The 26980-nt window shown below is 42.6% G+C and overlaps 1 protein-coding gene across 1 annotated transcript; it reads right to left on the minus strand.

Annotated features, from left to right (window-relative positions):
* Positions 1-3036: 3036 nt before the first annotated feature.
* pkp3a (plakophilin 3a) lies at positions 3037-24129 on the minus strand (the record flags this gene model as incomplete). The annotated part of the gene is made up of 13 exons (XM_080842948.1): positions 3037-3078; positions 5018-5105; positions 7604-7799; positions 7970-8123; positions 8494-8676; positions 9655-9819; positions 10019-10136; positions 10361-10535; positions 12442-12646; positions 15258-15381; positions 16343-17352; positions 18284-18375; positions 23901-24129. 13 exons carry the CDS (start codon positions 24127-24129, stop codon positions 3037-3039), a joined length of 2781 nt encoding a protein of 926 aa, XP_080699074.1.
* Between the last annotated feature and the right edge of the window lie 2851 nt (positions 24130-26980).

Raw genomic sequence — 26980 nt, forward strand, 5'->3', positions numbered from 1 at the left:
AGTATATACCATGATGTTTTTCATGGTATTATGTGCCTGAACGATTGTGACAGTGGAGTGAACTATTCTGCAGGTGATGATGTACAGAAGGAAATTATGCCAACATGTTTTGCAGCGAACAACCACTTGACTGAGAAGCAACAGTCAGTTTAGACCAGCAAGATGTATTCAATTGGTAATTGGGCTAACTGAAGGCAATTGTACCTAACCATTTGCACAGATGTGCTATGTCATTTGACATGTGTGCAAGCTGTAGGCAATTGTACTTGTCATTTGCAAGGAGTTTCTAAAACAATTGCAATTTGATTAAAGGAATGAGAAATGCCAATCGGTTTTGAACAAGTGCCCAGTGGTTTGGAGGTTTGCACGTGTTGTTTTGAGAATGTAATTTCTGTTTTGTGAAATTGCCCAAAGCAATGGATAAAAACTGTAACAAGCCAGTTTGTAATCGGCCACTAGGGGGCGGAAGAGTTAAAGGATGTGAACTTTTTTTTATTATTAAATTGTATTACATGTAATCATTTACTCTCATGTTATTTTTGTTTAGGTTTTCGAGAATATAACCATATTTGAACTTTTGCATCAATTTTTTTAGTTAGGTGAAATATACAAATTAGTTAAATACGTTTTTTTTTAAAAGGAGAAAAGCACCCGCTTTGAGACTAATGAGATGGTGGTGTGTACGTGTTTGCAAGTCTCTCTGAGCTGGGAGGCCAGCACTGGGCTGGTACTGGCAGAGATAGCCAGAGTACCAGGCAGACAATTGTTCGTGTCTGAGCAAGATCAAATATGTCAACAGGGTGTGGCCCAAAACACTCCACAATTCTTTATCGTGCTCTCTCCCTCTCTCTCTCTCTCACTCACACACACACATACACAAAGATAGATTAAGCTCAAAATGAACATGAACCTGATTGTTTAATTCAGTAATTCTATTTGTAGACACTCTTTCAACTTTATTTGTGCATTATTAAGGCATTTACATGAACATGTGCAGACTACTGATCCCATTGACAGCATTCCAGACCAAAGACTAAAATATTGCTGGTTAGAAAACAGACACAAGTGACACTGACTTCAGAGTCTGTGAGAGAGGTGTGAGCATTTCCAGTAGCTTCTTATGCCTAATCAGATTTCAGTGCAGTTAATGAACAGGCAAGATTGTTGTAAATAATAGTTTAGCAAAAGCAAATAGCCCACATACAGAATTTTCCATTCAAATCAACCCCAATTATTTACCCCAGCCTATTTGGTTGTGTGTGTGTATATATTAGGGTATATATAGGGAAAACTGCATCCTCATTTTATAGTTTGGTTGAAATGGTCAAGCAGTAGAGGTTCCTGGGCCTGGGCCTGGGCCTGGGCCTGGTACAGACCTACTCAGAGCTGTTTCAGGGTCAGCCGCTTTGTGGGAGGCTATGTTTGAGACGTGGCCTAGTCAAATTAATTGAGTTCATGTGTGTGAGCATGCATTTTTTCCCCTGGCAAATTTCTCTCAACAGTTTTTTGCAATTTAGAAAATAGATACATTCAAAATGAGAACTAGAAACTGTTGTGTGTTGAAATGTGTGCAAATAAATACACAATTTATGCAAATAAATAAACAAGTTGGATCAAATTTATGACAAACCTGCAACATGCATTCCATATGATTCCATAAATGTATATCTGTTACAAAAATAGCAGAAGAAAATATTGCCAGACATATAAAATTACATTATTATCTATCCCCATATCTAAAAATCAGATGTTACTTATCATTAAAACACGATGGCAGACTGTAAAAAGGTTCAATAAAACGTTATGTAAAAATACACATTAAAGAAATGAGAACAACACTTTGTTAGTTGCATAGACTTATGATTACAGACACTAGTAATACATCCTGCAGACACCTGAAGATACTGCACAAAATTCATGCTCATGTAAGCCATGGTCCTCAGCAGGATACGGACCTGAGTCACGTCTCTTTCAGCATGGACTGCTATTTGATAATCATATGATATTCTAAAACCAGAATCACCACAGCAATACCTCACCGTTAACCAGTTTACTCTCTTTACTTGTGAGAGAACAACCTGTAGCGTCACATGCATATAAGCTTTCACCAGATGGTGAACAAGAACGCCATATTTATACAAATGAAATAAAAGCATCAAGACACCATGTAGAAGACCACTGAGAAGGATGAGGGAGATGTATGTGAGTTTGTGAAACAGAAGCCATTGTCTTCAAAGAGTTAAGAGAACCAAAAGGAGAGGTCAAATGCGAAAAAACAGCTGAAGGTAAACAAATCTAGACTGAAAGGCTGAAGTCCTCTGTTGGCTGGTGTTGAGACTTGATGCTTGAGGTGTTAGAAAGATGCCATTTTATCTTACACTTCATGCGTATCTTCAACAGTCCAAAGGTTTTGTTTTATCTGTTGTTTTCTGAAGATAACTCCTTTCTGTCCCAAGGTCAAGAATATGATAGTGACTACACACCTTTCATTGTCATTGTAACCTTATTATTACCTGTGGATTATGTCTCTCTTATTTGCATTTTGGTGCATTTACAAAAAGTTTACATCACCATTCTTAAACATAGTATATTTAAGGTCGCTGAGGGAGCAGACTTGAAAGTACAAAAGCTAAACTATATATTCTATACATTGGACTACACAATTCTGTACAGGAACATCCCATCATGAAGAGAATTGGTGGGATTGTTTACATTTCAGGTGTAGAGCCCTATAAAGTTCCTGTCAAATCCCATAGATGAAGACTGTTACCAGACTCAGTAGACTTTGCATAGATATATTTTTAAGTCCCTGATAAAGATGATGCACCAGAGAGGAGAGAGGGGGTTTTAAGGTGCTTCTGAGCACTTGCCATCAGAGTTCCTTTGTTGACGTTGTATACTGTTGTCTCTGTACATAGTGCTGGGCTGTGCGTTCCCATGCCAACAGGCAGTGTCAGAGTGTTCCACCCAGCAATAATCGTTCCCACGGTTACAAACAGGTGTCCATGTGTACTCTGTTGCAATGCTGCAGATGAATTAGATGGTCATGTCAGCAAAGTCCTGTCTCCCGTATCCTTTCTGTGAAACCAAGACAAAGGCATGAGTATACCATGATACCATTTCCTCCTACAGTATCACCTTTGCACATGGAATAGATGACACACAGCTGCATGAAAGGATTTTGATCCACAGCGAAACCTTGTGTACTATTGAGTAACCTTATCAAGCTCTTACTTTGGTAGGGGAGGTGTGCCCTGCCTATAATAATGAATCTTGGCACAAAAACAGACAAAACAAAACTAGAAAAGAGATGTAGATGGGTCATCTCATAAATGGGTCACATGGCTGGCCACACACAGTGTCATGACCTATAGCTTATTTAATAACCTGGCAAAATAATTGTTCTCATTGCATAACATGAGCAGGATTCTAAACGCAAACATGGGTGTGTCCATGCCATGCTGGGGTGTGTCCGTGCTTCACTGTAGAACAATAACTGATCTCTGTTAAAAAGGTATGGTTGAATCGTTGTGATAGGCTGATAAGGAATAACTAAACCACCACAATAACTCCACCAACTTCTAGCACCTTGCCCTGTGAAATCAGAAAATATAGGTTCCCCTGCCAGTTCTCACCGCGTGGATACTGCTTTTAAAATCAGGGTGTGAGTGTCTGACATGGCGGCATTCTCACCGCGTTAAGACATGTTAGACAGGAAATCTCCAGTTTGAGGTCTGTGTTGCCTTAAGGCAGGGCCATGCCTTCATCTGTTCAAGCAACAGTACCAAAAGACCTGCCCCACCCAGTCCCACCCTGCCCAACCCTGCTTCTGTGTGTGTGTGTGTGTGTGTGTGTGTGTGTGTGTGTGTGTGTGTGTGTGTGTGAGTGAGTGAGTGTGTGTATGAGTGTGAGAGAGAGAGAAAGAAAGAGAGTAAGAGAGAGAAAGTGTATTTGAATGAGTCATATGGAAAACACCCTTAAGGTTAGGTGGGTGCACTGGCGCCATGCGATACTGACTATACAAGCACAAAATGAACATGAACACTGAAACGACTTAAATATGCCCAGGCTCGCGGCACACAAGTGCAGTTGGAGGGAAAGGCAGCCTAGAGATAAGCAAAAACCTCTCCAACACATGTAACAACCATCAGACCACAGACTTAAAAAATACCTCCCATACGTTTGTCCTTAAGCTATATGGATTTCCCAGAGGAAATATTGTGATTGGAAATTTCCATCAGTGGTAAAGAAAATTATTTTTACAGAACAGGAAAGGAGAATTGGAATTTGATGCAGGCAACCTGGTGAAATGGACTTTAAAAGTATAGTTTCAGATTGGTGGACTTCGGGAATAATAACCAAGAAACGTTACTCGCGATCTCAATAGAAGGGTCAAATACATGCCTTTCCCAGCCAACATGGGAGCCTTGACATCTACAGTGAAACTTCTTATGCAAGTAAGGGTTAGTGTTTTAACTGTGTGGTAAACCTGGGTTTATCAATGTTAGTTAGTAAGCAGTATAATCTTGCTAACTAGCTGGCTGCAACTTGCTAGCTTGCAGCTTAAACTAGAATTGTTGAGGTGATTTTTACCTTGCTTTTAAAATACTATACAAACTATGTTTGATCCCCATATGCAGTTTTACTCATTGACTTTTCCTAAAACCGTGTTATTCACCACATTTAGGGGAGTTTATTTTGAATGTCGATTCATTAATGATGGTTAGCAAGAACATGCAGGTCTCAGCAGGGACGGGAGGAAGAGGGGGCAATAAGGGCTGGGTTAGAAACGCGTCCCTAAGGGCCATACACCAGCACAACGCGTCCCTAAGGGCCGTACACCAGCACACTGCTTTCTGTGGGAACCCTGACATTCACCCATTCTCACCTTTTTTTTTGTGATCAATTTTTTATTGGCACCATTTATGCAGTCAAGACATTCATGCAGTTACAACATGCAAGACAAAAGTATATCAGAACATTAATTATATTTATCATCTGGTGTACTCATTCTCACCTTTTTGTATTCCTTGTGTAGTTTCTTGTACTGGAACATGTTCGAGAGGACGGTTGCCGCTGCCTTTGCTGCTTTCAGCCTGCCAGCACTGAAAGAAAAAAAATATATAAATTGTCTATTCCAATCCATTTTATCACCTTGAAATAAATGTACACAGAACATTCAAAACATACAGTTCTTGACTCTTACATCAAGGATTTCACTGCCAAATTGTAAAAAAAAAAAAAAAAAAAAAACACACAAAAAAAAACAAAGAGAGCCTAAAGTTGCATGGAGCATATTCCCATGTGTATTAGGCTGAATACTTTAACTACACTGTTTTCACTACTGGAAAATAACCTGATTAGTGGACAAATGCTGGTAGCGAACTCTGTTCCTTCTCTGCTGCAGTCATAGTATGTTATCACATCCCTGTGCCCCTGTGTGATCCGTCTTTACTTCCCTTACGCTAGTGAGCTCATAATAAATATCCCAGGGAACAAACGTGTGGCGTCCATCGGTGCAGTAACCCAGTGGTCCCCAACCACCGGGCTGCGGCCTGCTACCGGTCCGTGAGGCATTTGTTACCGGGCCGCACAGAAAGAATAAATAACTTATATCAATTCCGCTGTATTAATTATTAGTGTCTGAAAGGTGTTTTATTTTGAAAAACTACCGGATTTTCCCGGACGTCACATTCGCCTGTGCCTTTTGTCACGTCAAGACGCTTGTCTCGTTCAAGTGATTAGAGATGGGATTTATGGCTCTTTGAGGGGGGCCGGAACTTGGTGAGCCGTTCCTTTCAAAGAGCCGTTCAAAAAACTGGCTCATTCGGCTCTTTTTTAATATTTATTAAGTTTTACCGCCAGCTTGGCGGTAACTCATTTTATTTATATAGCACTTTAAAACAACTGCAGCTGTCTGCTCTGCCCCATGGTCATACTCTGTTGATGTTTTAATTCAAATTATTCCGCCAGTATCTTTCGTGTTTAAATCAGATCAGATGAAGAAATTGCGAGTGGCGTTGCACCTGTAACTAACAGTGTTGGGGCATTCCATGGTATTTGCGACATACTAGGTCCTGTCCATAACGAATAACCTTTGACATAACTTTATTTAGAAAAGAGTGATATACATCAAATTGCATCTAGATCAAGTTCATTACCTATCTTACAATCATTTTAGCCACATTTTTGTAGGATTAAGAAAATAGAAGGAATTTTTTTGTCGTTATGGACAGGACATTTAGAACATTAGCCTATACCATGGAATGCCCCTGTTACATTTCTGATACAAAAAGCCTTTTGAGAGGTTAACATTGGATGAGAAGTTATAGTTTGCCATCAAACAACTTTGTCCAGAAAGACCGGAGATAAACATTATCCAACAAGCGAAGGATAGGGGGGAAACTTACAACAGATTTTCAGCAGGTATTTGTATGTTTTTCAGCTGATTGTTGAAATAAACGGGAATAACTTCCCTATAATGTCGAATTTGTGCTATGAAATTCTGTATGAGCTGAAGAGCCTTCGTAGACCTAGTTGGTCGTTCTATTGTATCCTACATCGGGCTTTTAATTAGCCCGACATGAGTGCTGACACTTTCAAAGCATTTACATGAGATAAGATACGGTAACTTTTATTAATCCCGTGAGGGAAATTCACATGTTTTAGCAGCAGGGGGTTCGGAATAGGAATAGGGATAACAACATACAATGTACAGTACATTGGAAGCAATTGAATTCAAAAGATAAAAAACTAATAAGTACAATGAAGTGAAGTGAAATGAAAAATGACAAAGATAAGATAGAAGGCCTACAGTGCTGCACAGTTGGAATAGGCTTAATACGGCAAATAAGTTGTTGCTGTTATGGAGTCCGGAACCCTATGAACCCTAGCAAGCACGCAACTGAAAAAAAAAAAAAAAAAAGAACGGCTCCTAGCTGTCTGCGACTCGGTTCACATCGTTCATGTTAAAGAGCCGTTCAAAAGAATCGGTTCGTTCGCAAACGTCACAACACTACAAGTGATACGTCACTCAAAAAATAAGCGAGCAAACTAGCGAAAATAAGTAAAAAAACAAACATCTTTGGAGAGCTTCTTTGCAAAGGTGAAAAGGCCAACTAAGGAGTCAGAAGAGGAGCCTACGACCTCAAAAAAAGAAAGCTTCATTTAACAGACAATACCAGGAGTCATACTTAAAATATGGGTTTATCGCAACAGGTGATTCTCATGCACCAAGTCCGCTTTGTTTAATATGTGGCGACAAGCTAGCAAACGAGCCAATGGAGCCTTTAAAACTGTTTCGACACATGGAGACCAAGCACTGATTCCGAGTTTTGGTGAGTTGTATTTTTCATGCACTTAACGTTCGTAATACAATCGTGTTGGCAGCCAATTAACTCCACCTAACTTTAATGTTAGCTTTTGTGCATTCTATCAAACTTGCGCTTGCCTCACGGGTACAATTGAATGATTCACATCAGAATGGATGACGTGACTAATAAGAGGTGTAAAATGACACCTTGAAGCCGGTCCGTGAAAAAAATCCCTACATATAACCGGTCCGTGGTGCAAAAAAAGGTTGGGGACCCCTGCAGTAACCCACCTGTTGTCATGGGACGTTTTGATGCCTATCAGCTTGGGCAGGCCTTCGAAGAAGGTGATGTCCCTGGCGGCGACCTGGCTGCTGGTCACCAGGTTGTTGAGTATCCCACAGATGTTGACCACCACGTCACTGGAAGGCTCTTTTTGTTGACCGTCACCCGGAAGCTTGCTCACCAGGTTGTTTACCACCTTTGTGGCTAAGAGGGGGACAAGGAAAGAGTCAATAAAAACATGCCTAAACTTTTTACACTATAATGTATAGTACAGAATGTCTGCTACTGTATATAATTTACACTAGATAGTATTGTGTATACTACTCCTTCACACTATAGCATATATTGTGTATGCGGTGGAGGGAGGTGCTTACCCATGTCGTTCTTGTCTTTTGCATGGCGGGACAGGTTCCTGAGGAACCCTGTGAGAGAGCGCAGCTCCAGGTCATTAGTGGTCCTCAGGTGATCGAGAACCACAGGCAGCATCCGCTCCTGCTCTAGAGCAACCCGACTCAGGATGGAGGCCCACTGAGAGAGGTAGAGACCAACAGGAATCATTACACCTTACAGCACCACAGCAGTGGTCTTGCAAGTCTACAACACACAACCTCAAAGAGCGCATACAGTCTTGCCCGTTCCAATTACAACCTTCACTGCAATGAATTGCCTTAGCAGGAACAGACACTTACTGCCTATACTAAAGAATTCAAATCTGTCAATATGGCTTTAGCAATGTGTGCTATGAAAGGCAAATGCACTCAGTTTAGGTGCTGGCAGTGTTGTGGACACATGCATAGACAGAGACACATAGAGAGAGACACAGACACACAGACACACACAGACACACACAGACACACACAGACACACACAGACACACAGACACACAAACAGTTCTTACCCGTTTGTCGCCAGCTGTGATGTTCTGTAGGGCACCGGCTGCTGCCTCGCGTGTGGTGGCATTGAGCTCGCAGCGCTGGAGCACGCGGTTGTACAGCCCCACCACCTGCGGGTGCCACAGCCACTCGATGCCCTTGGGCACCCTTGCCACCTCTGTGAAGGTCATCAGGTCGTGGTTCTGCCCCTGCGATTGGGTAGGAGTAAGGAGAGTTGAGGGTAGGTTTGTGGGTTGGTGACATTTATTACAATATACAATGGTCGACCCTCTGCCACACACAGAGCCTCATGAGCCATATGCTACAGCTCTCACATGTTAAAGATGAGACAACCACATACTTCACACAAGTGTTCACTTGCTGGAAGAAATGCTGTGATAAGTCAAATAAAATGCGTTTTTCCCCTCCAGTGGAATAGAGTATGGTGTGATCAAATGCAAAGCATTGTGTAATTTGGGAGAAATGTATTTAATCAACCTGGAAAACACCCCTTGTCAAACTATGCCTGACACAATCCTGGTTCTTATACTTAGGGAGAAGACACCTCTTCATCCTATCTGGGTTGATGAATAGGGTCTTCCACCATGCTCTACCATCTTGCTCTGTACCATCTTGCACTGTACCATCTTGCACTGTACCATCTTGCACTGTACCATCTTGCACTGTACCATCTTGCCCTCTACCACCATGCTCTACCATCTTACATGGGGAGAAATGTAACCGGGCTTCCTCTTACTTTTTTGGCTTTCCTGCTCTCACATGTTAAAGATGAGACAACCACATACTTCACACAAGTGTTCACTTGCTGGAAGAAATGCTGTGATAAGTCAAATAAAATGCGTTTTTCCCCTCCAGTGGAATAGAGTATGGTGTGATCAAATGCAAAGCATTGTGTAATTTGGGAGAAATTGATTTAATCAACCTGGAAAACACCCCTTGTCAAACTATGCCTGACACAATCCTGGTTCTTATACTTAGGGAGAAGACACCTCTTCATCCTATCTGGGTTGATGAATATGGTCTTCCACCATGCTCTACCATCTTACTCTGTACCATCTTGCTCTGTACCATCTTGCACTGTACCATCTTGCACTGTACCATTTTGCCCTCTACCACCATGCTCTACCATCTTACATGGGGAGAACTGTAACCGGGCTTCCTCTTACTTTTTTGGCTTTCCTGCTCTGAGGGGTGTAGCAGCCCATGGCCTCGGCTGTGGAAACCTCCTGCCCCCTGGTAGGTCCCTCCAGTCTCAGCATGGCGGAGGGGGGCATCTCAGTGTACAGCTGGTAGGAGAGGTTCCTGAGCACACACATTGCGTTCTCCACACCCTGAGAGGCAGAGAGGGGGAAAAAGTGGGGTGTTCAACTATGTGCAGAGACAAGAATTATAGAGCATTTTACAAACCACAAATTGAGTAGTTAAAAAAACTCTCATTCACACATATGCAGAGATGTGCTTACATGTTACACACACACACCCCCACACCCACAACCACAACCACACACACACACACACACACACACACACCTTCTCCTCCACCCTGCTGTCCTCCAGGGTGTTCTGTATGTAGCCCACCAGTGTGTCCACCAGCCCATCGGTCTCTCTCATCTGCTGCCTGGTCTTCTCATTCACTGAGCTCAGGTTCCTGAGGAGTAGAGTAGAGCACAGTTACTATGAGACATGATGTGTGTGTGTGTGTGTGTCTGTGTGTGTGTGTGTGTGTGTGTGTGTGTCATATACATATGGGGTGTACATTATCATGAATGTGTGCATAAGGTGCATGTACATACTAACATGGTTGAGATGAGTGCGTGTGTGTGTGTGTGTGTGTGTGTGTGTGTGTGTGTGTGTTGTGATGTGTTAAAGTACCTGAGGCAGCCTGTGGTGTTGAAGAAGATGTCCTTCTCTGAGGCATTATGTTCGATAAAGTCTGGGTTATCCACTCCTGACAGAGGCACCAGGATATTAGCTGTCAGCTCAGACAGTGTCTCTCTAGCCAACTTCTCCTTCAGGTTATCCTTGGAGGATAGGTTCCACAGAATACCTATAACACACACACACACACACACACACACACACACACACACACACACACACACACAGGAGGGACAGAAAATGCAGAGGTTATCTTTCAAGAGCAGAGTTCACACACAAGCACTTAGTCTTCAAATACTCTCTTTTCTCGTAAAGGATTTGCACTTAAGAGAGGTCAGTTTCTATCAGTACAGCCACTCCTGCCATAGCATCTCAATCTGGAACTGATCTCGCCCTGCTGTGCTAATGCTGGATTTTCACACACATGGTTTCATGAAGAAGACTGAAGGTTTGGAGTATTCTACAGAACATAGACATGCTTGTTAACTCGAAATTCAGTTTACACTTAGACATGTGTTAATAACTTCAGAAAAAATATGTGTTACTGTACAACAGTTTGAAGAGTACACAACAGACATGCAAAAGCGGTACATCTCCCTTTTTTGTGTGGTAGCATGCCCATCCAATGGGGCAGAACAGAACAGACCTCTGTCACCTGTCATTCACAATGCTCTACCAAGGTATTTCCTAACATTGTCTCTCAATACATCAGAGAAGCATGGAGAACAAAGAAAAAAAAACAGCTCTGAATCCATAGTGGCTTAACCAGGGCAGTCTCACTTCACTCCACCCAGAAATGCCTGATAATCACTACAGTTATATTGCATTAGAACATCAGCGTTAAGTGATCTGACTTCACACTGACAGATAACGTCAGAACTGAACTGACAGAACACGGTGATTGTGCAATCTTTGAGCAAACCATCCATCACCGACACTCTTCAGAGTGTCTAGAGCTTTAGGAAGCAGTGCTAGCCTTGGCATGTGGAGATGAGTTATCCAATTTACGGTCACAATGCTGTGGAGTTTGTTCTAGCATGCCTCTGCTTTTTAATAAAGCACTCCAGTATTTAATTGTCTCTTTCTGACTCCTTCACTCTGTCTCTCTTTGTCTCTCCCTCCCTCCCTCTGCTCTTTCCGACACGTACCTTAATTGTCCATATTCCAAAACAGGCTTGGGCTTGGGCGTGTCCCAAGCCAGCAAAACTTTGGCCTTCTGTAGTACAAGTTGAGACAACACCGCAATAAAATACACCTTGACAGGCACACTCAGTCACTCACTCACTCACACACACACAAACACGCACACACACACCTCAGAAAGAACACACTGTGCTCACACACAAACACACTCCTCTCTTCTGACTCTTTTGTGTACACAGAAGAATGTTCTTCCTGAAGTGCACCCAGCATACTGTAGTTGGGACTGTGATCAATAATTAAAGGCCACACCCTAACTGATAACCTAACTGGTGTGACTTTGGAATGTCAGTAAAGAACTTTTTTGTATCTTTCTTTCAATCTCCCACCCAAGAAGAGTCTACATAACAATTACATTTTAGCAAAGTATCCAGCTACTTGCTGATACTCACAGCTTTCAAGGCTACACTGGGTGATTCAAATCATTGCAGCGAACAGAAGTCTGCTTCTCTTTGGAGGTTTTCTTCAGTTAAACATTAGCCATTCTGGTAGTAGTTTAAAACCTGACACTTTCCCAGTGGGATGGCCTTAGCCCACATATGCGGGCCACACTAAGCAGGCCACAGGGTGGGTAGGGCCCTGCCAAACAGCCCAGAGAGATTAAAGTACTGTAGAGCCACTGGATCTGACTTCAGATTGAGAGTGACGTCTGAAAGCTTCCGCACTAGTACTGGGAGATTACTAGACACAGGAAAATGTACAGAATATATGAGCAGCTGATTGGACACATTATTATTATTTTTTTTAAACTGGAGGAGGTGGTTTGGTTGCAGCTGAACTCTTAATGTGGTGGAAACTTTGTCGTTTCCCTGGTAGTCTGGAACAGATCCAAGTCTGCTCTGGCTGCTTTGGGGCGGGTCACTGTTGGTTCTCACCAGTGATGTTCTTGCGGAGCTCGTCGTCAGGGTGCTTGAGCGCCTCGCTGAGCTGCGGGATGCCCCCGGCCTCGATCAGAGCCACCTTGTTGGGCATGTTCTCATAGATGAGGTTGCGTGCTGCCCCTGTAGCGAAGCGCTGGACCTCCTCGCTCTCGCTGTTAAACAGGCCCACCAGCAGGGGAATGCCCTTCAATTGGTTGACCTAACGGGCAGGACAGGATGGAGACAGATAGATTGATAGGCAGAGAAAGATAAAGAAAGAAAGAAAAACAAGAAAGAATGAAGGGAGGGAGAAACAAAAAAAACAAAGTGTTGTAGAAATGTCAGTGTGAATTTATGACAAACAATATCGTTCTAGCTTGAGGTGAGGTTGCAGAAGCTTCTCGGGACGTTGGTGGAAGAATTCCCACCCTCTGACCTCGCTCAAAATGCAGATGGCTACAGTGGTGAGATAAATAACACACATGCTCAGGATATCTTTGAGACAGAACTCACAGAAGTCACACAGCCTGGGGCTTAGGGCAACAACTCTCCATCTCATTTCAAAATGACAAACACGCCTCCCTCCCACTGTCACCCCAGGCCTCAGCCAAGACTGGAAGGGGTTTCAACAGAGTCTAAGCTCTACACAAACACACCAACAGTTTATTAGTGAGAGAGTCGAATCAAAGACTGAATAGGCATGCAGAATGCTATGCTATGCTATGCTATGGGGATTCTTGCTGCAAGCAAAGTTGTTGAGGATACTGATGGCACTGTCGACACCAGGGGTCTTCAACAGGGGGTCCGCGGAGGTACTGCAGGGAGGTCGCGAAATCTTTGGTTGATAAGACAATTTTTTTAAATATTAAAAAAAATAATAATAATAATAATTTCAACCAACTTTTTTTTTCACACATTTAAATGTCTTCCGAATCAGAGTTGTATTTATTCCCTTTAAATTTACATTAACCCAAATCCAACATATTGTAGCGAACGTATAAATTGATCGAGAGGACGTTATCTTTCAGTCCAATCGACACATTCAGCTACCCACAGGAGCTCTCTCAAGCTGGGCACTGGTTCACTCACAGCACCTTTCATGCAAATACGACAGCACTGGCACTAGCCAATCAGATCGCGTTTCTGCTCAAGAGCGTGAAGATCAAAAATAAAAGATGGCGGACCAAACTCCATAGCAGTTCTTGTTTGTACCTATAAATTGTTAGTTTGACATTTTTTAGCTAAGATTTTAAAAAAATAAATAAAGAGAAATAGACACTGTACAAGGTAAAAAAAACGTTAATTGTAACTGAAAAATAAGTCTGAGAGGATTTACGAGGTGTATGAGCCCCCTAGCTAATGTTAGCATGCTACTACCTACAATCTTAACAACTTGCTAGCGGTGTGATTGGTTTGTTGACCTGTCAATCTCCATGCGCCATGCGCCAGACTCGTCCTCCGTCGTCAGTCAGGAGTTATTTAAAAGAAAATACATCTCACTAATGTGGGAGGATGTGTGCCATCAACAGATGCTTGAGGATTCACTGCCCCCTTTTTAATGTTTGATGAAATAAAAGCATATATCTGTGAATTATTTTAATAAGTTGTTATTAATTGTTAGCTCAGAGTTGTTTGCAAGATGTATGTTTATAAATGGCAGTGGCACGGCCACCCTGTACCTTTCATGTTGGTAAATGTTAAATTAAATTCAATGTTAAAAAATGTTAAGTTAAATTCGTTCAAAAATGTTACGTTAAATTCAATGTTAAAATTGTTTAATGTTAATGAATATATTAACCTTTGTATTATTTGAATAGCTTAGTATTGAATACACAATAACAGGGTAGCTATGTTTATTTGGCACTAGGCCCAGTATATTATAAACAAAATTGTATGCAATTTCTATAGTAGGGGGTCCCTGCTCATCTCGCCATCAGTTTGGGGGTCCCTGGCCTGAAAAACGTTGAAGACCCCTGGTCTACACAACACCCCTAACCAGGAACTTTTAACAAATGATGTACGTCGGATAGAATTCCTTAATGACAACCTGTGTTAAACTGATTGGTTTTCCTCACTGCAGGGCAAGTCACAGCCTGGTGTGTTATGCAAAACATGCCTTGGTGTTATGTCTCAGTCTTTTTAGTATAACCTCTGCTCGGAATGACTCTGCTGGTTTAAGACAGCAGCCGGTTTTCCAACTGATTTCTGCAGCCACAGCAACAATAACACTGAGCCTGTGGGATAGGTGACCTGGAAACACTTGGTTTTGTTTGGACTATGGATGTGTTGCGAAGAGTTTGCACAGAGCTTCAAATGGTCAAAGTGTCAAAGGGTCAATTTGAAAACTTATTTTTTTTTAATTATTATTTAAACATATGTATGATAAATGTCTGGAAAAAATGGCTTGGTACTGGGGGTTGGATACTTTAAATCCAGAAGGCATTGCACCTCCCCTGTCCAACAATTAGCTTTGGATAAGCACAGTAATTCAGTAATATCTCATGTAAGCACCACAGTTCACCTGGCAGAAATTCACATTTCAACATTTCACAACGCCTACACACATCACCAGAGGACTCATCGCCATATCTGATACCCTAATCATATCAAGACTAGGCAAATTTACTTCAAGGATTTGTTAAAAAAAATACATATTGAATTAAACCCTTGAATTATAAATCAAAATCTAATCAGAATACATAATTCTGATTTATTTCAGGTAGATTAACTGTCACAACTGAATGAGTGTAGGAGAGTTCTGCAGATTTTGAAGTACTCGGCTCAAAGAAAATGGATGGTGAACAGTTCTATTTATTGGAGCAGGAACTGACCTGGGCCTTCGAATCATTGTCATGGTAGCACTCATGCTGAATGAATGCAGCACCCAACATCTGAAGGTCAGAATCTTCCTCCTCCAGATAGTTGATGGCAGTGGCCATGTCCAGGCTGTCGAGTCTGTTTGAGTTCAAAGAAAGAGAGAGAGCATGAGACAGGGAAAGAGAGAGCGAGTTAGATAAACACAGAGAGGAAAGAGGTAGAGGGAGAGCGAGAATGCTCTCAATTTTAACCTATAACTTGCATCCAATTCCTAACATCTAAATATTAACTATGTATAGTGTCTATAGCTGTGAGTGTGCTCTATGTGTATTTTTGTTTGTGTTTGAGTGTGTGTGTGTGTGTGTGTGTGTGTGTGTGTGTGTGTTCTGTGTATTCAGTGTGACTAAGCACTGCAGCACTCTCAGTTCCTGTGCCAATCTCTCTATCCCCCTCTTTGTCTCCTGCTCTGACACTTTCCCTCTTTTTCTCATGTGAAAGGAGTGTGACGCAGACACACCCAAACTAGTCCTGCCACTTTCCACCCCTTTTCACCTGGAGACACACATACATAAACACCCACCCACACCCACACTCACACTCACACTCACACTCACACTCACACAGAAACAACTAAAAGTACACTTTGCAAACTCAAATAACCCTGAATATCTCAACACAAGCCCAACTATGTCACTAGTTGAGGCAAGGCAGCGTATTTCTTTCAGCAACCACCATTTAATCTGTAGTAATTACATTTATATCAAAATATTTGGAGTCAGTTAATTTGTTTGTGCAACAGCGCCTTAAGCACGGGTAGATGTTCTGGAGTTCCTTCCCGCCCTATGGAGCTGTGGGGGACACATATCACTAAGGCTTACGTGCTTCTAGACCTTGGCAGGGGATTTTTATTACCACTGCTCTATTGATCAAGGTTTTGGCAGAACAGAGAGAGAGAGAGAGTGTGCATGTGTGTGTGTGTGTGTTTGTTTGTTTGTTTGTTCGTTCAACAGAATATTGTATCTGTATGTGTATACATTTATGCATTTTGCAAACTTGTGTGTGTGTGTGTGAATTCCTCTCATACGTGTGTCCTCCTCACCTGCTGAGGTCCATGTTTCCCGTGATCTGTCCGTCGAACACGTCCAGGCCTTTCCCCACGCTCTGCATGCTCTTGGTGGACATGGCTCTGCTTATACGCCCCAGGTTGTTTTGCGACCCGGACGACATGATGAAGCCTCCTCCTCCTCCTCCTCCGTACACGGAGCCTCCGCTGGTCGAGCCCATGCTCATGCGGTTATTGCGCTGGGCGATGCGGCTAATGGTGCGGTGTGCCGGCCCTTTGAAGGAGTACTGGCGCTCCACGCTCTCTTCCATGCCCATGCCGCCAGACCGCGACAGCGTCCCGCTCAGGGAGCGCCTTATGGGGGGCAGGGGCAGGGTGGCGGAGGTCCTCATCTGAGTGGCGGAGGAGCTGGCGGACTGTGTGATGCCGTTGGAGGTGTAGAAGGCGTGCTGATTGGCTTTGGGGAACGTGGCGTTGCGTTCGGACACAACGCTGCCGTCGCTGTCGTCCCGCGCCATCCAAGCGGCAACTGTGTTCGGTTGGAGTTGGATTGAGTGCAGCGACATCGTGTCAATGTCTGGTGGCGGTGCAGCGCGACTTTGGGTGTGCACAGTTGTCATTTGGTAACCGCCACCGCCCCCTCCGACAACCTGGTAACTGCCGCCGCCACCTCCACCAACCTGGTAACCACCTCCGCCAACCTGGTAACCACCTCCGCCAACCTGGTAACCACCTCCGCCACCTCCAACAACCTGGTAACTGCCTCCACCTCCACCACCTCTAGCAACCTGGTAACTGCCTCCGCCACCGCTGAAACCTCCTGTTGCCTGGTAACCGCTGATGGTCTGATAACCACCACCACCACCACCCCCACGATATTCCCCTCCTCCTCCCCCGAGATGCATGTCATCATAGTTATACATGCTGCTTGCCCTTCCCCCTCCACCGCCACCCTCGCACACACTGATCCTGGGGCGGGATAAGGTGTCAGCAGCAGAGCGGGAAGAGTAGCCTCTGCTGGTGGCGTACTGAGCCAGGGCAGGACCCTAAAAAGGAGAACAGAAGAGTTAAGGTTACACTGGCAAAGGGCCATCTCAGCAGCACCTCCAGTTGTTTTCATGACAAGAACTAGGTCATACATGGAATATGGAGGAAATTATTTGGAAAAACACAGATTAAAAGGTGAATAGAACGAGGTTTCATGAGGAGGAGTTCAAAACAACACAGTAGAGTATGCATGAGTAGAGCATGAGTTTCATATCTCCCCTAGAAACTTTAATTAGATCATGACTTCCCCTCTCCAAATTAGACACAATTTGAAACTATGGAATCTGTAGTGCTGGATTTAACTCACATTTTTTATAAACACCTTCAGTTACCAATAGCTGTCAGTGCCCTTCATATATTCACAAATAGTCATGCATTTGAGTTTCCCAGCAATAGCAAAGTCATCATGGATGATTAAATATTGTTTTTATTTTCAGTCTCCATGGAAACCACTAGAGCGCCACTGTGAAATCTCTCACTTATGAAGCTATGGGCCCGTGACTCACTAAGTTCCTTGTCGGGTAAGAGTTTGTCCCAGGTTCATTTGACACAACTAGAAACCAGCTATTAGTCAAATCAGAATATATCTATTTGACAGTTGGCATGAAATACCTCAAAGATATGTCAAATCAGATGTGCAGTGGTTACCTACACTATTTCTGGTGATGCAGAAATGTGGCAGTGTTTTCTTTCCATACAGCTGCCATGACCTGACTATTTGAAGTATGTTTTTCTCAACGTCACAGAATCATTGAAGTCTCCAATGAGGATTATGTGACTCTACATTTAGATAAGGGATATGGATAGTGCTATTGACATGGATAGGATGTAATTTAAGGATACAATTAAACGGTTAAAACTGATGACTAATGACTGATGTCAGGATGATATGCCATTTCAGACATTCACCCGACCTGTTTCTCTTACCACGCCTCCTCTGCTGCTGCTGTAGTTGTAGGAGCGGGAGCTGAACCCAGGGTTGACTGTCTGGTATTTCATAGATGAAGACCCGCCGCCGTACTCTGCCAAAGACAAAAAGGAAATGTACTGTGTTATCAAATGTTCAATGGCTCTGGTGTGACTGCATTCTGTCACTCAGTTAAGTGATACTAGGAATGCATGTCTAGACTCCAGAGGACTGGTAGAGAATTCACAGTACATCTGTATGTGTGAGCAGAGCTGACTCACTATTAACTGATACCACTTAATACAGTAATTGACATCAATGGGACATAAACTAGAGATCTGATAAACCATAAGTGATGGTAAATACTGGAGTTTATGCCTTACTGCGTCACCACAGCTACAGTAAAATCATATGCAAAACAATAACATATTAAAACAATAACACTAATAGGTCTGTACTGGCTATATTATGACATATTTGATGGTGGATTAAAAGGCATATATGAGGTATATAAAGGAAGTACATTACATGACTTAAAATGTATACTACTGTACATGATCATTTTTGGTATGACCAATAAGCAGAGGTTGGGGACCTCGACTGACATTACTAAGCAAAACACTAAAAGGAACATTGTTGATGTTTCCAGCTTTGGAATGTAGGAATGTTGACAATGTACACAGACACCCACACATGAAAAAAGAACACCACAAAACACATTGCACAATTTATGTTGCGACAAACAGAATTAGAGGGAAGGAAAGAAGGAGAAGGGTGAAGGGGGAGATTCATGAATATTGCTTGATGGCCACAAAGTAGTCTCTTGTGATGGTGTGATAAAGCCATGTCAAAGGAATGTCCAGGTCAGCTGCTCACACGTAATGGTGGCAGAGACTTTCTGCTCGCATTCCTACCTGAATTTTCACAAGCTCCAGATGGTTTTCACACGCTAACGCCACAGCTACCAATCAGCCCTGCCTGTCAGAGCAGCTGAGAGAGCACTTTTATGAGCTGGCCTGCATGAGTGTATGCAGGCACTTACACTAATCCTAGACTCATCTCAGTTTCAGGACTGAACATGACCGGCAGCATACATTTTGTTCATTTACTTAAAAAAAATATCAGCAGTTGTTTTAACTTGTACATCTCTTAACGCTTTTAAGAATAATCTTAGCCATGCTTGCTAAGTGTCTTTAGGTATAAGTAAATATATACATTAACTTTATTATAATAAAAGTTCAGTTTAAGGTTAGTAAGAAACATTGGGTACTTAAATGAAGGGCAAGTGTACTGAAACTCATGTTACTTTTATAGGTAATTACTCAGTAAGTGGTTAAGCACGTGACCAAAATTAGTTTCAAAAATAATTTTAGACACATTACAGCATCTTATATTTGAACCTTTTTTTAAACATGAAAGAAAAAGAAACCGTAACACCTAGCTGCACCCAACATATAGACACTAGATATTAAGGGTGTAAGAAAATATATATACTTGAGTAGTTTGTGATACTGCATCAAATTTGTGTTAGCAAATAGCAGTGTTGCCTTATATCTTCAGCCATTTGACTCTTCCACTCCAACGGAAAGTAGCATATTGCTTTATACTATGACAGTTTTCCTTAAATTAGATTTTTATATTGAGATAGTGACATGCCTACAGTATTGCAATATATATCACAATATATTGAATCATAACCCCTCCTTTCAAAAGCAGCAGGTTGTCAGACATATTAAAGGGTCCATGAGTTCCATGGTGGATGTTTGACTAAAGATAAGACCTTGCAGTCAAAGGCTGGCAATAGAGACACTCATGACATAATACTCTAAAGCACATAAAGCAATAAAATCGCATAATATGTGTGTTATCTGTCAGAATTACATGTAGGTAAAATAATCAGTCCATTCAGCCATCTGCCTCACCTTAAGTTATAAACGGCAAAGACGCAAGTTGGGGACAGAGCGACTCCTGAGCCTCTGCCTCCCTGCCAGGAAGAGCGTTTGCTCTAGGCTTGCTCTGAAGAGACCGATTCCGCACGCAGAAAAACAGTGTGACCCTATTCAAAGTCTTTTAGGAGAGCAGGACTGAGACAGCAGGTTGAAAATGCCAAACAAACAACCAGGCTGAAAAGTAGGGGGGTGAAGGGGGGGTTTATGTGTCTGTCTGTCTGTGTGTCAGTATTCAAATGAGGGAACAAATACACCTTTAATTAACTGGCTCAAAGGAGGAAATTGAATCGGAGGGAATATTAGCGGTAACAGAGGCCATTCACGTCAGAAATGTTCACCTTGCCAGTGAGGATTTATAGCCTGTGTTCAACCACGGCCTGCTTGGTATGCTGATGCTAACGGAAATTCCACATCTTGCTCCACGCAATCAACAGAATGCTAAAACATCTGTGACGGAAGCCTGCATGTGTTTGTTTATGTGTATGCGTGTGTGTGTGTGTGAGGGGTGTAACATGAAGGTCTAAAAGTGTAGAAGTGTACAACATTGTTTCTGTAAGAAGTGTATGTTTTCTTTATTATTTACGCCTGCGTAGATAAAGGCTTTTCTTTAAACTAATGACTCCAAAAAAACTGAAACCAAGACTAGTTGAAGATATTACTCAGTATCCTCAGCAATGTGTTAAAGTTAAAGACATAATTTCAGGTCTGTCAATTAAATTCAACACAACCACTTCTTGACATCCACCAATAAGACAAACTTCTTTTAGTCCTTATTTTGTTAAGTTTAAGTTATTTTCATTCCTGTTATTTCTGGACATGTGGTGTGTGTGTGTGTGTTAGGGAAGCAACGGTACACTGTATACTGTTGAGGCATTCGGTACGCCCGCTGCGGTTTAATACACACATGTGAACCGTGGTATTACGGGACCTCTGTCAATTTCCTATAATTTTCAAAACTTCCTCACTGCGCTGCGCTCACTTCTCTGGAACCTGTTAGAATTTCCTAGAGCCTATCAGCACTTTGTATGCATCACCATCATCATACAGTAAATCAGGTGGAGCAAGGAGAGTCCACTCCAATAACAAAGTGACAAATAAAAAAAACAACAAAGAAACTAAAAGGATATTTAGAGAGCGCTGTCCTCCGCCAATGACAAATGCCAGTGAAACTGAAATTGGTTGAGCCACAGCGTGAGTCGGATCCTCTCCAAAAATGTAATGGGATATTCCGTGGCCAATGCTACACCTTCCATGGGAAGCCAGTAGTTTTTGCATAAATCTGCTAGCTGACAGACAAACTAACAAACAAACTGCACCGAATACCTTGGCGGAGGTAATAACAAAAGCAGTGGGAGTATTTATAGCCAAAGATTTGCAGACCTATTTGGTGTTTACCGACACAGGATTATGTCACCTGATGGAAAAATGAACCGCGTTACAATGTCCCTTCTTGCACACATTTCCGCAGTAAAGCTTACAGAGAGAAATCGAAAAGCTGTGAGAGCTACTACTGTAGAAGAGGCAGAATCCAGGCCAGGTCAGTGATGCTGCTATTTTTCTCAAAAGAAAGTTTGAATTGTCTAGAGGCAATATAAATAGTTTATTGTTTAAAGGGTGATTTTACCGTACCGTTACCATGATTTCACCATACCGTTAGCATGGAGCAGAAAACGTGATACATACTGAACCGTGGGCCCACTGTAGGTAGCGTTGCATCCCTAGTGTGTGTGTGTTTGTGTGTGTGTGTGTGTGTATCTGTGTGTGTGTGTGTGTGTTTGTGTGTGTGTGTGGAGCAAGGGAGGGTGGGGCATGGGGAGTGTTTTAATTCCAATCAAACCGGTTCTGTTTTATGGCTGTTGCTCCTTTTCCTTAGGTGAGGATGAGGACACACACACACACACACACACACACACACACACACACACACACACACACTCACTCACTCACTCACTCACACACTCACACACTCACACACTCACACACTCACACACTCACTCACAAACTTAAACATTAGGCTATATGAATAAGTTTGATAGCAAATTTAAAATGTCTCAAGGGTAAGTCAAACAAAGCAATTAAATATGTATGTAAATAATTTGTTTCCAAATGGATTTTTGACTAACATTACAAAACACTAGCATTTGTTTGCACTCTAGATTTCTGACGTGACCCCACACTATTCAAATATGCCAGGGCAGTCATCACTATTCAAATATGCCAGGGCAGTCATCACTGGCTACACTGAGTGGATCTGAAATATGCAGATATCTCGCAGAGAGTACACCATATTACGCAGAATCAATGTTGGGAATACAGTATGTCTAAGGCTGAGCATAGGTCACCATAGGGGAAGGCATTCCAGTCTAGTCCCATTGTTTGTGTTTGTCTTTGTTTCACAAGAGGCAAGGTGGAAGAGGAATAGACTTTTGCAGAACTGCTGAAAGAGGAAGAGTTTTGCAGAACCGCTGTTTGTTTAACAAAAGAGGGGACGGCTCCATTCGCATTACTCTTCAGGGAGAACCGGTGCTGGGCCAAGCAGGTAGATACACGATAAAGCGATACTGCCCTGACATGCCTTCTCTGTGAAAGGTACAAACTGCTCATACATTTCAGGTTCTGCGTGTGTGTGTGTGTATGAATGTATGTGTCTGTCTGTCTATCTGTGTGTGCTTGATCAAAGGTTTTGTGGAAAAAACTGTGGGAAATCCTGCCATATAGCCTGAAGGTGTGTGTGTGTGTGTGTGTGTGTGTGTGTGTATGAACAGTGAGAGAGGTTCAGCTGAGGAGTGTTTAAAGGGCCAAGCCTGTCTGGCGACCTCTGACAAAGCCCTTCATTTGTAAGCTGACTAAGCGCGCTTGTAACTTTATCTCAAAATAAGACGTCACCCCTCCGTCTGCTCTCTTCCCAGCCCACTGTGCATGACAGAGCGCGCTTGTTTAGGCTTGCAGCGTGTGTGTGTGTGTGTGTGTGTGTGTGTGTGTGTGTGTGTGTGTGTGTGTGTGTGTTGAGGGGAGTTCCTGGGAGAGGGAAAACTGAAGCTCAGGTAATTCTTACGCTACTGTCACGGTCACAACTGCTGAGGGTCTAGAGGACCCTCCCTCTGACACAGTTCCATACGCAAAAACCTGATGTCGAAATTCACAGCACAATATCAGGACACCGAAGCAAGGAGGCATTTCATCTATTCACTATTTTCATGATCATCATCATGACTATTTTAATGAAGTAGTAATTCGCACACCTCCAACAAATAGCATTGTGTGTTTTATATGATTAATATAATAATTAAATTGAAGTCTTAATGTCTCACATGACAAAGCTAAAACATGAGAGTTATCTTAGCAGTCATGAGCTAATGCCGCGAATTCCATGGATAGGAGGGCTTAGCTGGACATTTTAGTTGACAACAATACCTGTCCGCCTCCTCATGTTACCAGCTAAGCTCTGCACTGAAGTGTGGGACTGTTTTCAAAGCCACTCAAGCCTCTCCCGAAACTGCAAGGGAACTAGCCTACAACAACTGTACAACTCCCTGATATTTGCAAGCCTTTGAGGATTTAAACATACGCCCGTTCTCATGGAAAAACAGTTCAGTTTTCCAGGAGCCACATACCATGAAAAAACATAAAAAGCAAGCACACAGAAATAATGGCACTGCTGTTTAAACGAGAACAGGTGCACCACACTCACCTGACGTGGCGTATTGCGAGACGGATCCGTTCTGTCGCGGAATCGTAGATGTCTTCTCTGCCAGACGTAAAGCTACTTGCTGCTGGACGCGTCTTGCCCTCGAATCTGCGTCCGAAAGTGTATTTCCATGACTGAGCTGGATCTCCGGGGGCAGTGCGTAGGTACTGACTGAGGTGTTGGGCTGTAAAGCAGACAGAAAGACACCATCTGAGGAAATACTCGTACTCATTTCGTTGGCCGAAAAGGAGCACACGGAATGGCGGTGTTGTCCCAAACGAAAGTAGATACACACTATTTAGAAATGTTTAATGCTATCGATGCGCTGGTTTATTTGCGCTCTGACGGCTATGTAGACAAATGTATTGTCCGAGTTCCACCTCAGAAACAGTGGACGAGTGTTCTGACAAGGACTGTGTGCCTGTGTGCGATCTGTTTCGTGAGGGCGGAGCTGTAGTTGGGTGGAGTTTCCGGGTGACTAAAGCGGTACCTGATCCAGGTACCTTGTCACTCAGCAAAGCTAATGCTTCCAGGTGGAAAGGAACTTTGTAAGTCGCACTCCCATTTTATGAACAGCCGTTTAAATCCCCACCTACGTTTTTTAAATATCCAGCAAGGGAGTGGCATGGCTTTTTTGAAAACACTGATCCTCTTTTCTGCTTTGATGTTGCTGCTGAAACAGCATTAATGCAATATATAGGGTTTGAAGCAAAATGACAAAATGCTGGCAGTATTTTCTTTGAAACATTCGATTGGCTTGAATTTTAAATGGCCACAGACAAATTATTACAATAATTTCAATTAGTTTAAGTTACTCAGAAGGGTAACCTAACCAAACAATGTACACCTAGATGTCATGTCTTGGGTTGCCTATCAGTCATTCTGTAGTTGGTTGTATTGCGTCGTTCCACTGAAACAGATGTGCGTTGTATCGTTGAACTGTGGCTTTCTCCTCCAGGTGTTAGGTAAAAGAGTGAGAGTACGAATGACACGTCTCAGACGGGCGTGACGCGGAAGATGCGTAATGAAACGTCTGTGTTTACCTGCGCAACTGCCCATAGCAACGCTACGGCTCACCTCAATGCCATTCCACCGGAAGGGTGTGTGCAGTAGCAGCATTTTTCAATCCCAATCTGGATCATGAGAGAGCCCTCATCATATTATCTGGTACATCTCTGACAATTTTTTTCTGGCCATAACTGATCTGAAGAATTTAAAATTCACCCTGAAATCCACCGATGATTGATTTAGTTAACAAATGTTAATATCGTTGTCTTATCTTAATGGTTAATCCATGTGGCATTAGATGATTACTGTGTCAGTATTATATGATTGTTTTGAGTTTTTGATAAATCATTCTTTCAGTCTATAGGCTCTGCAGTACTTATAGTTAAAGTATTTAACAAACCTATTTTATTTACTTATATCATTTATAAAAGAAAGTATTGCATAGCCTATATACCCTATACTTTTTCGCATTGCTCTCCGGATGACAAGTAGATATATTGCAGTCAAAATGTAATAAGATTACATATGTTACCAAATAATTCCAATAATTCCAATAAAAGAGTCCAAATTGATCCATAAACTCACCATGTAGTGACTGTGGTAACAATGATCCTCCAGAGAAAGCAGAGATGTAACAGTCTTTCTGTGTTCCAGGTGGCTTTCTGTGTTCCAGGTGGCAGCAAGTGATGGATTTATATAAAACCCAACAACTGCCTGATGAGTGAGTGTACCTGCCCCTGCCTGGAGGTAGACACAGATACATGCACGCACACACACATGCACACCAACACACACACACACACACACACACACACACACACACACACACACACACACACAGACACACACACACACACACACACACACACACACACACACACACACACACACACACACACACACATACACAAACACACACACACACAGTAGCGCGTTACTACCCACCTCTGGTCATAGGTATGTTTCAGAGGGCAGAATGGGTGTGTTTGTGTCTGAAATCGGAATTTTCGCTGGAAACAGTGACCTGTGCCCCTGCCTGGAGGTAGACACACATACATGCACGCACACACACATGCACGCACACCAACACACACACACACACACACACACACACACACAAACAACACACACACACACACACACACACACACACACACAGACACACATACACACATACACATACACAAACACACATACACATACATAAACACACATACACACACACACACACACACAGTAGCGCGTTACTACCCACCTCTGGTCATAGGTATGTTTCAGAGGGCAGAATGGGTGTGTTTGTGAGTGTGAGTGTACCTGCCCTGCCTTGAGGTAGACACACATACATGCACGCACACATACATGCACGCACACACACACACACACACATACACATACATAAACACACATACACATACATAAACACACATACACATACATACACACACACACACACACACACAGTAGCGCGTTACTACCCACCTCTGGTCATAGGTATGTTTCAGAGGGCAGAGTGTGTTTGTGTCTGAAATCTAAATTTTCGCTGGAAACAGTGACCTGTTTTTCATGAGGATTTCTGTGTCTGTGTCTGTGTCTGTGTCTGTGTGTGTGTGTGTGTGTGTGTGTGTCTGTGTGTGTGTGTGTGTGTGTGTGAGAGAGAGAGAGAGAGAGAGAGAGAGAGAGAGAGAGAGAGAGAGAATGAGTGTGCGTGTTTGAGGGGCAGGGCAAAAAGTGATGATAGAAGTTGATTCAAATGTTTGATGAGGCAATATGAGGGGTGTGACAAAAAAAAAGTAGCGATACAAAAACCCTTCCCTTTATTTTCACTATGAACTCTGGTTCAGTTGATCGAAGTAATAACGTGTTTCATAAAAGCAATAAAAGCTGTGTTTCTGGATCCTGGTTTACACTAACTGGATGGATGTCCTTTTGATGTCTTTTTGCTTTGTTTAGTGAAACAGGTAGCGATCCTATTGGGATTCATGTTGTTAAACTCCACGGGAGTCTGCTGAGGCTGCATCACACACTTCTTACTGTGGTTCAGATGGATAGAGGTAGAGAGAGAAAAAGAAAGACAA

Source organism: Sprattus sprattus (genome assembly GCF_963457725.1).
Source record: "Sprattus sprattus genome assembly, chromosome: 7".
NCBI lineage: Eukaryota > Metazoa > Chordata > Actinopteri > Clupeiformes > Clupeidae > Sprattus > Sprattus sprattus.